Here is a 12,793-nt window from a genome sequence, read left to right as displayed (position 1 = left end):
AGGCACAACAGGACTGTGGAGTCGAACAAGGTTCCAACACTGTCCGGCAGAGCCAGAGGTCCCCGCCGAGAAGCTGAGAACCTCCCTCAGCACCGACAGAGATGGCTCATGTCGGAGCCGAACTCACCAGCCAAGCACCGAGAGGGAGAGGGGGTCAGACAAGGGTCCGATGCCACGCCGAGATTCTTCAAAGAAGAAATCGGAGCCGACGACGGAGCCAAAGACAATACAGTCTCGGTCCCGAGACGCCTGCCCGAGCTCAAAGGAGTCGGAGGAGGAATATTTATAGGAACAAGTTGAGGCATCGACTGATGAGTCGGACTCTGAGCATTTGGGCCAGTGCCTCGGACTTTAAAAGTCGACTCACTACCCTCTGGAGGTCGTGATCTGAGAGCCTCGATGACCTGGAGGAGTGAGATCTGTGGCTGCTCAGACAGCAGGGGAGACGCTGGAGCCGAATGAACGGAGCCAAGGGACGGTGACCTCGATCTCTTTCTAGATGTTGGATGGTCTGATCCCAGACGGAGCCGAGGGAACCACAGATACTGCAGTCAATGAAGCAGTAGGCTTCAAGCCTTAGGCCTCGACTCTGAAGCTGGAGCTGAGGTCTTGGAAGCCTTAGAAGGTTATGTCACAGAAAGGGAACCTTCAGGCTTAAGCAAACCCTTAAAATGAGTTTGTTTTTTCCTGCAGGACTCTAGGGCTGAAGCCATGGCATACAGCACAAGAGTCCTGTCAGAGACATTTTCTGACAGCACTAATCACACTTCTTGAAGCCTGAGACCTTGTAATCACACACAGAAACACACACACACAGATTACACTGATAGAGGTCTAAAAGGAATTATTTAAACTAAACTTCTGAAGGAAAACTTCCTAATCAAACACATACACACCCTAAGGAAGGGAAGGAAGGGCCCGGGCTAGGGAAAGAACTTATAAGTTCTTTAGAAAAAAGGGCTGGATAAAAAGTAGAAGGGATAACATCCACTACACTAAGGGAAAGAGAAATACACTAAGCTAGCTAAAGTTTAAAGAATTTAAACTAGTCTAACTTTCACTAACCTGAGAAAACACACAGATCTGAGGTAATTCACGCCTAGCATTGTGGGATACGGTGGAACCAACTCGATAGACAACTTAACATCTATGGTTATGCTGTCCAAATCTCAGCTTCAAAATTTTGTAGCACAAGCATAAAGCACTTAAAGTTCTGGAACAAAAGAGATTCTGTGCACTTGTTTATGCTTTTATGAAAAGCTGCTTAGTCTGTTTGTAATGACCAAACCACTCCTCCTTTCTTCTTGAGTAAATCAAAACTAAGATAGTCCAGTGCAGTGGTAGCAGATCATAATGGTATATCCTTTTGCATTTTACTTATATTGGTTTACCAGCGCAGTGCACTGATCATTATTGACCAATCCAGGCTCAGTACTGAAAAGCATAATCTCAAATATATCCATTTGTTCACCAGGTTAGTGCACATGCTTAAAGACCCTTTTCATGCACAGCCCAGGTCACCAAGGCACTATATGGAGCATCAGAAGTTTAAAGTATTATAGTTATTTCACAAGAATCAAGACAAAGCAAAGCCTTTATGTAGCATCTTGGGCTGTATGAAACTTGGAGACAGTAGCTTCTTAAGATAAAAGGCTCTTCTTAATGAATAGTAAAGAAACATTGGTAGGAAATTTTATAGGTAAAAAAACTTGCTTACATCATTAAACAGTTGAATATTACTGAGCAGTGTCAGAGTTCCATTTTATTTGTACAGCCTTTTCAGTCCCTTCCACGACAGTAACATATTTGCTTCACCCAGATGTATACCCTTGAGTTTGTATGAAGCAGTTCCAGTCAGAACAATTTTATATCTTTTCAAAGACTTTGGCCTTACACTTTCTTCATGCCTTTTTAAGCTACCCATTTAAATAAACTGACTTTCTAGTTCCCTCTAGCTCTTTGAGATGGCAGCTTTCTCCTTAACTCCGGAGCACTGAAATACCCCACTATTCAGCTCCAATCTCTCTCACACTCTTAATAGAAATCTACAGAGAAAATGTAGTGGTGAAATTCTATGTTGTTGGAGACTTAACATAAGGAAAGTAGCCCAGTTTAAAAGTGCAATGTATGTCCTGGACTAGACAACCACAGATCTGCTTATCAACTTCTGAAAAGTCTCCAGACCAAATATGCATCTTGCCTGCAAACTCTCCTAACTGTGCACCACTGCTGAAATTGTGAAATGTAACTGTTTAGCATCAAATTTCACTGTCCCAGGATTCAGAATCAACTCCAACCCACCAGCACCTGCATCCATTAGAAACTGCATAGCCTATTTTCTAAAGTCACACATATCCCTTCACTGCAAAATCAAGTCATAGTACTTAAAGCCAATCTGATTAGTCCGTACTGCAATTTTTTTAAAACACATGCACCTTAGCGCCACCATCTCCTGTTCATTGCTCTGCACATCTATCCTTCCACCATGGCATGTACAGTTGTTCTGCAAATGGTTTTCCTTAACCTCATTACACAAACTAAATTCTAGTCTTAACTCTCAACTGTCCACATTTTTGCAAAATGTCCAGATTTTGCCTCATTTTTCATCCAGTCCTCATAAAATTTGGGATTTTCTGGACTTTTGTGACAAATTAGTGAGAACTGAATTCACTAAATGACAGACACTTGAGTTTCATACTTCATTTATTTCAGAAAATGCATGCTAATACCTTTTATTCTAGCAACTTTTTAAGTTTATGACAGCAATTTTTAAAATTTGTCCCAATTTGGGAGGCTTTGCATCCCATTTTTGGCTGTCCAGTTTTTCGTGCCAAGAGGTCGAGAGGTTTATTATGACATCCAAATAAAAATTAGAATCCCTTGTTAGTTATATAGATGGGAAACAATTTACTCCAGGACTGTCTCCTATACTAATGGACACAGATGCAGCTCAAATGTTTTATCCGTGCATGGGTTCCCTCAAATTATCTATGGTATGAAACCAGTTACTCACTATAAGTAATATATTACTCAACCATGGGACTGAGAAGGCCAAACACCAAAACTGATAAGTTAATTCAAGCACCAAAAAAGGAAAATTGAGAGGTTTAAAATGGCCCACAAGGGCAGCTAGCCTTGTACTTTCCTAAGGACCTATCATACTGGTGCTGGTTTGTACCCTTGTCAAGTGAGCCCAAAACAATTTAGATCTGGTGCACTTCTGTAAGATTATAATCTTGTCTCAAATATACCCAAGAAAACTTATAACCAGTTACTATCCATCTTTAAATTAATAACACAGCGCAAATAAAGTGAATGAAGTTTGTAAAAAACAGCCAAGAAAAGAAGTTCTTGTGGAGCTTTACATCACCAGAGCGTTATGCCATACAAACTTATTAACAGCTGATTTTACAAGCTACCGAACAGCTAGACACCACTAATGTTTAATGAACTAGCAAAAAAAAACTTGCTAATTAAGAGCATGGCAGCAACATAATACCAAGTACTTCAAAATCTAGCTCTACCAGTTATATACCAGCAAGCACTGGTTTTCACTATAACCACCCATTAAACAATACCCTAGTGCTGCCCCAGACAGACAGCAGCACACAGCATGAACACAGAAAATACTTTGAGACAAGAGAAAACAAAATGTCAGACAGTTTGGAAAAACACTGGAGACTACGGAAAATGGTAAGGAATTAGTTTGAGACAACTACCCTCAGCAGACAAAAGTAGACAAAATGAGGGTGTGTCAAAACTCTGGAGTGGAGAAATACAGGACACTGAACTATGGGAATCCTACTGCCTCACCTGTTTCACTAAAAGTAAATATATGCCCCCTCCCAAAATCACATTACAATAACCACTGTCGCTACAGTTTTCCCCCTTACTCGGTGGAGCCAGTTAATAAGCATAGCTCCAACCTTTTACCTCCAAAATCTGGAAACATTCTTTCTAATGTGGAACACTTAGAAACAGAGTACTAGCAACTTAAATAGAAAAGTCACAAAATGATTAAAATGTACCTTTATACCAAATGTTATTTTGAATGATTCAGCATTTACTATAGATATTGGTTAATTCTTGACAACGAATCTGCAACAATCCCTTTTAAACAGAATGTAGAACAGCGAGGTGTATGGAGTTAAGACTCCAAATGAGTAACGTTCCTCATAATGAGGTACACTTTAGAAGTATGATCTTATTAGTAAGCAGAAAGGCCAGTATAAAGCAACTTCTACTACCTTTTTCACAGGACACCCTTCCTATACCAAACACATTATCTCCACTACATGCAGCATGCGCAGGCCAAGATCTACACTTGTTTTTAAGCTTACAAACTAAGTCGTTATCCTCTCTTTGTGGTCAACTATGGAAATATTAAGAATAACTCACTAATACAAAGAGAATAAGGCATGCAAGTATGCACTGCTACAGATTACATGCCTCCATGCTTGGCCAGACAAAATAAAAGCTTTAGCTTTCTCAAAAATATTGAGATAACTGCACAAATCTCTTCATGTATGCACAGACATACTAGTGTTCTTTAGTCAAACTATATTACATTACTCCTCAATTAAGAGGAAACAATGTTAAATAATCCTCGTGTCATGTCAAAAGTAAAACGGACCTCTCAGCAGTTAAAGTAAAACGGACCTCTCAGCAGCTTAAAAGCAAAACGGACCTCTCACCATCCAATACATAAATGGAGCCTTGGGCGAAAAATCTCTCCTTACTGTGACTCTGGCAGCAGGCTTGATGTGGAATCCATTTCCGTGCACTTTGTGTTTGAATTTACTGTTAGCATGCAATGCACGCATGGGTTCGCATATTAGATCTTACAGCTGTAAAAGTGAGGGGGGGCGCTCTGTCCCCCTCGCTCTATGGTTCCAGCGCCTATGGGGACCAGCAAGCTTCTTAAAGAAGAACGCCCTTAATTTTTTTTTTTTTTTAGGTTATTAAAAGAAAATTAATCTCCCGCCCGCCCGTTCCACCTGCCTGCAGGCGCCCTTGCTCACTGGTCATGACACTCAGTAAACCATTTTTTTCTCTTAATAATAATTTCATCAGTTTCTAGCTACTGAAGTTAAACCAACTGTTCTGCATTTTATTGTCTCTCTCCCTGTCTTGCTTACTCACTCTATCGTGACCTCTCTTACAACACCATCATCCCATTATTTGGTAAGCTGACTGGGTAGGGGGTAAGACTACATCAGCAAACACTTCTTTTACAATCCTGGAATAAATCCCATCAAGCCCTGTTGCTTTGTTCAACTTCAGTTTTAAGAGCTTTTTTCTGACCCCTTTTTATTTAAATGGAATTATACAGATTTTTCATGATCTGGATTAAATCTTGCATTTGGTTTTGGCCTTCCATTTGTCTTTCATGAATAGAGAACACAAATGCCTGTTTATTATCTTCTCCCCATCACACTCTGCCCACCTTCCTTCCCCTTTAATAATTTTCTTATACTTCCTTACCTTTCATTTCAATAGTAATGCACCTATAAACTGTTTTATAAATGTTTCCAACATGAGTTTTAATACTTTCCTTACTTTGGGCCTTTGTTGTATCAATGCCCTTTCTGCTTCTTTCAGTTTCTTCTGGTACTGAGTTCTGTCATGTGTCTTCTTTTTTCCTTTTGCTTCCTGAATGATTTTATGCTCTCTTAACCCTCATGATGATTTGCTTCACACAAAGCTTTGCTACCCCTTTATGGACATTTTTTGTTTCTTCCTATTGCTTTTCTATCGCTTCTTCTAGAACAATCCTGTACCTTTGTATGATACTATTACATTTTGCCAGAGTCAGCACATTTGAAATACAGCATATTTCTTTAAGTAGGCATAATTCTGTAGACATAATACATGTGAATAATTCCATTTCATAGTTACCTTTCTCACTGTGGCTGTCAGCTTCCCTATCTCAACTCATCTAACCTTCATCTCTGTTTCAGAATAACAAATCCCTGATTATTTCTTCCAAGGTTTGTTCTGGCACAAACTGTCTAAATCCTGTTCTAAGTGTGGTATCAGGTATACTTTGGCTGCCATCCATATGCTCTTGCAGACATCTGGCACATATAGATACCCCATCTAGCACATGCAGGTTTATTTCTATTCCAAGTATTCCCTTTGTCATGGGCTTGCTTATTTTCTTCTACTTTTCTAAAGAGGATCTGCAAACAGCCCCTGTATGGACTGAAGTGCTGTTTACTGCCTTTAGTATGAGACATAGTACCTCCTCAGGTCAGTGACAATTTCATAAACATTTATTTAAACAACTGATCATACAGATCCTTCAAAAAATTATAAAGTATAACTTTCGTAGCAGTTTGATTACTTCAGGTTTAGTTATAATTAGTTAAGGCATTGCAGAAGATTTGCCACATTATCTGGGGTTTCAGGACAAAACTCCCAGAGAAGGCATTTATTTAAAAGCTCCATTTCATTTGCTAGTTACATCAAACTGGCTTCAGTAAAATGACTGCCAAATGGTCATATATTCATGCCACTTTGCATGTATGTATCCTTTATGTAGAAGAATGCTGATTTTCTCCTGTTAATGATTTCATCTTGTCCTTCATGCATAAATTAAACTATACTAACAACATTGTCTACACCTCTTTTTATCCAATTTCTTTCTTTCATACAGTATGAATATTGATGGTTCCCATTCATTTTTTGAAACCTTGCCATCTTCTATTCAGTTTTTCTCTTGTTTTGTATAGAACTATAAAACAGTTTTAGTATTTTATTCTACTTCTGTTTGCCTTTCTGATTTTTTACTTTTTTGAGGGAGGGTTTCATTGCCCCAGGCAGTCAGTTATGCTCCCCAACCAATATAATCTATATACCTGGTAATTAAGTATATACTTTTTTTATTAGGACCCAGATTCCTATCAAGAACAGATCAGATGCATGTTCTGCCAGTGATCTGCTGAGGCTCATGTCCCACCAAGTGTATCCCAAGTGAAGACAGATCCGTGATCTGCACAGTGGCGAGTGCACTCATACCTTGAACTCTTTGGTGCCACGTGATTTACTCACAAACTAAATGCCAAAAGCAGGATTACCAGGTTATACTTTGTGCTTTATGTTGTAAAGATGTATCACAGTGACTCACGGAAGGTGAATATATTTAGTGCAGAATACCAGGCAGTGAACTCTTCCACAATGTTGGTTGGTTTGCTTCAGCCTCATATAACCTCTATATTTTCCCATTAGTCATATGGATGGGTACCAGTAAGTTTTTGTTGTTGTTGATTACTACAAGAAATCATCAAAAATGTATCTATTTTATATCTATCTATATAGATTGATAGATAGATAAGACTTTCCATACAGAACCATGATAATGTAATCAAGCAAGCTATACCTACTAAATCATTTCTTTTCTCCACATTATCTAACCTAAGCAACTGTACTTGGCCAATCAACATCATTGTGTTCAGGTAACCAGTAATCCTAACTATAGCCTACTTTCACTCTTTTATATCTTGAGTAATAACCACAGTTTATTATTCTGTATTAAGTCATCAAAATGCTGCTTTTTTGTCATTACCTTGGATTTTATCAGTCTGTTAGATTCAAACTCATCTTTTTTTAGCACCTGTATTGAATTATCTTTTAGGACAAAGGCAAACATACATTTATATAAAATAAACACTTTTTTGGCCTCTTGCCTTATCACTGCTACAAAAGTACTACTATTACTCCTATACGTTTCTTCTCCTCTAGCTATACATTCTTCTTGTATAGATAGTTTTGTAAAAAAAAAAGTTATTTTTGTGATCTGTGATTATCCTTTTACTCCTTTTTACTTCAATGTATACCTGGTACAAATGAGTTAACATAGTCTGTACTTTTTGTTATTCCATCTTTGTGTGTCAATCTTTCACAGTGTAGCAATTACTTCTGTACTGGTGCCCTCTACATTTATGCAATGGTTCGAACTGATTTTACTGTACAAGCTTTTTGTACTTGCTAACGTATGTAACTTGTAGTGGAGCTTTTCTCCCCGGGCCACTACTGAAAATGGACATGTATCCAGTTAGACTAGCCTGGTCAACAAATGTAAAATAAATAAATAAAACAAACCACGTTAACACATTCCTAGTTACAAATATTATACATCACATACAGTACAGAGTTGATTATCTGAAGTAATTGGGAACTAGGGTAGTTCGGATAATCAGACTGTTTGGATAATCAAACATAAAGTCAAACTGGATAAAAAAATTCTACAGTCTTGTTTTTTTCTGCATGCAGGGAATACACTTTTTAGCCATTCAGTGATTCCAGTGGAAAATAAAGAATATTTTTCACACAAGATCGGGCTACAAGCTCAAAAAACATGCACAAGCGAATACGTATAAGGTGTACATATTCAGACTTTATGATTTTTCCTACCTGAAAACTTTGGAAGGCTGCGTTCAGATAACTGATGTTTGGATAATCAATTCTCTGCTGTACATTCTTTTAAACAATCATCATCAGTTCAACAGTATATAAATTGCTTAATTCCTGCCTTCCCTTAAACCTCACTTCTCCAAAAATTATTCTGTTATTCTGCATGTATTGTCCCCACAATTTCCTTTTATCTATGTAGTTTGCTCCTAACCTTTTCTAAAGATCCAGCTTCCAGTTCTTTTACCTGTGTTACAATATTCATTACTTCAAATACAGGTGGTTTAGACATTGATTTACATTTTCTAGTAATTGTGTTTTTTAGATAGCCACCAGAAGTAAACTTAACAATGCCTTACTATGTCTAGGCAATTCAGATCCTGTGTCCCAGCTCAAAAAAAAATTTCCTTAGTTACAACTATTTGATGAAGGAGTACTCTGTAGGGAATTTTTAAAGTCTGCCAACTCATTACACTCCCAAACACATGTTCCCAGTTACCTCTTTCTTCCCCATCACAGCTCTAACATCTGCCATCTACCTAAGGAAAAATTCTACGGAGTCTGCTTGGAATATAAAAATACCTATGCAAGTCAATCTTCTTGACTTTGTTCAATCATATTTGAGAGTCATACCTATGTCCATTGTTTCCTTGTGAATTGCTTATCCAATCCCTCTTCCCAATCTTTTGTAACCTCCTCTGTTTGACTCCTATAGTTATTGTACGGTATTTTACATACCTACTAATTATTCATTTTTTAACAGCAGCTTCTGCTCTAAATTCAACTAAAAACAATATCAGACTAGGTCTTTCAATTAGGATTCCCCTATCCCTTTCTATTTTCTAATACTCTGATAATCAGTTCCTGATAGAGTAGGCAGTCTCTACCCTGCAGTCTAAATGTCTTCTTGGCCTCTTCCCATTTTATTACTTTCCCCTAATTATTTGCTTCCAATAACTTGGTTCATTTGCTAGCTTTCTCTTGTAAATTCCTGCCCCCTCGTACCTATTCTCTGTACCCTTAATTGCAGTCATTCATATTGGCAGAATCTCCTTTCTCCAGTATCACATTGGCTTAGTTCTTAGAATACTTTCTGCTACTTTACAAATATAATATCCTGCATGGATGTTTTTATTCTCCTTAAGGATCTGAATCCAAAATCTCACTCTCTCCTTGTTTCCTGAATTTCCCCCCTGCTTCATCATCATCCCTTTCCACAGATTCAAACTCATTTTATAATTATGTAAAACAAATCTAAGAACTGGATTACTTTCAAGCCATATAAATAAATAGTTTCTCCTACACAAACTTGACCTTTTTTTGCTTATTTATCTTCAGTTTGGATGTACTTTAAGCTGTGGTGGTGCAGCGGTTAGCGTTGTCGCATCACAGCAAGAGGTTCTCCCATTCGATTCTTGGCTGGAGTGCCTTCTGTGTGGAGTCTGCATGTCCTCCCCACGGTCGAGTGATGTTAAAGACATACAGGTAGGTGTGAGCGTGAATGGGTATGCCTTTGTTGAAGGTTGGGCGCCAGGCTGGCAACTCGGCACCGTAAAAATCTACTGCCAATCATAAGCAGACCAGAGTTCCGCTGTGGCGACCCCTAACCGGGAAAAGCCGAAAGTCTAAAAAAAATCTTCAGTTTGGATGTCAGTGGGTAAATATAGTATTTAGGCTTTCATCGCTTTGTCCTTTGGTCTTGCCTCAGGCCACATGTCATCAAGGAAATTTCCAACACTCTCTGTGAGTCTGAATATTTTTTGTTCATTTTGATAAAATACTTCCTAAATTGAAGAAACTCCAAATGACAAGCACAGTAAATGATATCACCCAAAAGGAGCATTGGAAGTACCCAGTGTTTAGTAATGTTCTCATGCAGTACTATTTGGACAGAAATATACATACAGACATACATACAAATATTTTAAGCATACGCATTAATGGCCTTCTAGCCTGCCAATATAAAAAAACACTTGTTCCCATATAATTTGGTAGTCGGCTCCATGCATCAGCTGCTCTCTCAGAGAACCAATTAGTACAATTCTAATTCCTATAGAATCTTTTACATGGGTTTTCTGATGATTCTCTACTACTTTTTGATAACCCCAAAAAATCCCAGAGGTAGTTGTCTCTAAATGCCCTATATACCTGAATAAGATCTTCTCTTAGATATCTGTAAGAAACACTGTACAAGTTCAGATATTTTGCTCTTTCATGATAACATAAATTTTCATATCCATGGATGCCCTTGGGATATTTCCCCTGTACTCTTGCCAGTTTATTCCTGCTTGTTTTCTTATAAGGTTTCCATATTGTTATTCCCATACTCAATTTGTGTCTAACATAACTAACTAACAATGACTTCATCATTTCTGAATTCCTAGACTTTATAAATCCTTTTATACAACCTATAGTTCTATAACTATTATTAACTAATTGGTTGATATGATTGGAAAAACTCAAAGCTGGATCTAGGATCTGGATTTAAGGAGGTCCTTAAATGAATATACAATCACTGTGTTCTGTATTAAATATTTATCCTTCAATGTATGTCTCCCAAATCTCATATGCTTAGTTTTTTATGTATTTATCAGCATATTATGCTCCTGTGCCCAAATGTTCAATTTAGTCCAGTTATTTTGCAGACATGCCTTATCTAGAACACATGTAATCAGTTTACCTAAGTTCAGGTCATCTACATATGAACATGAACACCTCAGATGAAAAAATTAGGTCTGAAAGATACAATATAAACAATTAAGGGCCTAGGACAGAGCCCTGTGGGACACCCTGACTGTAATGAAGAATTTCACCTGTCCAACTGCTGTATGATACTTGACAAGTCTATTTGTAAAACATGCAGCTATCCATCTTATCAAGAGTACATTGATACTTAGTTGTTCTAATTTATTGATCAGTATTTTGTGTATGACCTTGTCAAATGCTGAACTTAAATCTATACAATTTACATCACAGCACAATTTTTGATTCATAGTTGTTATCATATTGTTATAGAACATCATGTTACAGGTGGTAATAGATCTACTTTCAACATATGTATGCTGATGTATGGTTTCAAGACTCAACCTTTCCAGTTCTGGCAATAATCTATCCAATATTACCTTCTTTATTATTTTTCCATAAGATGAAAGAAGATTTAAGGGTCTATATGACTCTGGGTTTGGATAGGAATGAGATAAACAACTCTGAGAAGAAATTCCTAACTCATGGTCATGGCAGGCGCATGCTAGTTTCATCATTTGGTTAGGTCATTCACTGTTACAATACACAATTATGGTCAAATATTGACTTTCTTACCTTTATCACCAGGAAATGGAAAGTGCGACTGTGGCATATGTGAGTGCAATGAAGGTTACAGTGGGGATGCCTGTGATTGCAGTTTATCTGAAGATTTCTGTAAAACACCAGAAGGAGTGGTTTGTGGTGGCAATGGCACCTGCGAGTGCAATAAATGTAAATGCAATGTGGGCTACTCAGGAAAAATGTGTGAGCTCTGCATCACCTGCAAAACACCATGTGAAAACTACAGGTAAGTTCTCAAGCTTTCATTATTCAGTCTGTGTAACTGTGATCATAATGGCTAATTCAGAATAGACTTTCAGGAGAGTAGCATTGTGTCATAATGCAGTTCAAATTATTTGACCAGATTGCTTTCTGTGCAAAGAAGGCAGAACCTTTACTGAAATCCAGGCCAAAATGTGCAATGTAAGTAAATAAATATCAGTCAGTTATCAGTACTGTAAACTAGAGCAGCTATATGAAATATAATTTCTAGATGCCCATGAGTACATATCAATGACCTAAGCTAAATCTTCTGAAAACTGATTTTTTTTTTGATGTACCATTCATGATGTTAAGGATATATTTACTAAATACATCTAGTGAGTAATATTGTAACACTACATACTAGGGGGGCCCATTTCCAAAAGACTCGCTCTCATTGTAAGTGACTTATTCCAGTGTAAGCCTACTTTATGCACAGGCCTTAAACCAGAGTAAGTCACTTACATTGAGACCACGTATTTTTGAATCTGACCTTTAATGTCCACATATATCATGACAGTCTGGTGGTTTGTTGTTGACAATCCATCATGGCACTTTTGAAATATTGATAGTTTACAGTGATTTTAGTTTTGTTTGTCTAGGAGCTTCACTCCTACTAGATAATGATAAAATGAAGATTATTTTCCTTATTCACATCTAATGAAATAAGTTATATTACTGTAGTTCAGAGTATCTCAAAAGACTAGTTGTTCAACACACAGTGCATTTTACATTTCCTATCATAAAAATTATGTTACCCAGGCTATGACATAGAAAATAAATCAGTTTATTTCATATATAATATGATACAATATCT

At 37.5% G+C, this 12,793-nt stretch overlaps 1 protein-coding gene across 2 annotated transcripts in view; it reads left to right on the top strand.

The window, feature by feature from the left end:
* Positions 1-12,793, top strand: part of ITGB7 (integrin subunit beta 7) — a 603,012-nt gene that overhangs the window by 551,019 nt on the left and 39,200 nt on the right. For both annotated transcript variants that reach the window (XM_044083856.1, XM_044083857.1), the window contains exon 13: positions 11,743-11,962. In XM_044083856.1, the coding sequence (XP_043939791.1) occupies positions 11,743-11,962 (220 nt within the window). The remainder of the gene's footprint in view (positions 1-11,742; positions 11,963-12,793) is intronic.

The sequence above is a fragment of the Protopterus annectens genome, chromosome 9.part0, assembly GCF_019279795.1.
Source record: "Protopterus annectens isolate FY-2018-M chromosome 9.part0, PAN1.0, whole genome shotgun sequence".
In the NCBI taxonomy this organism is placed as follows: Eukaryota; Metazoa; Chordata; order Ceratodontiformes; family Protopteridae; genus Protopterus; species Protopterus annectens.
Note: the sequence above shows the minus strand (reverse complement) of the source record. Positions and strands in the feature narration are given on the sequence as shown.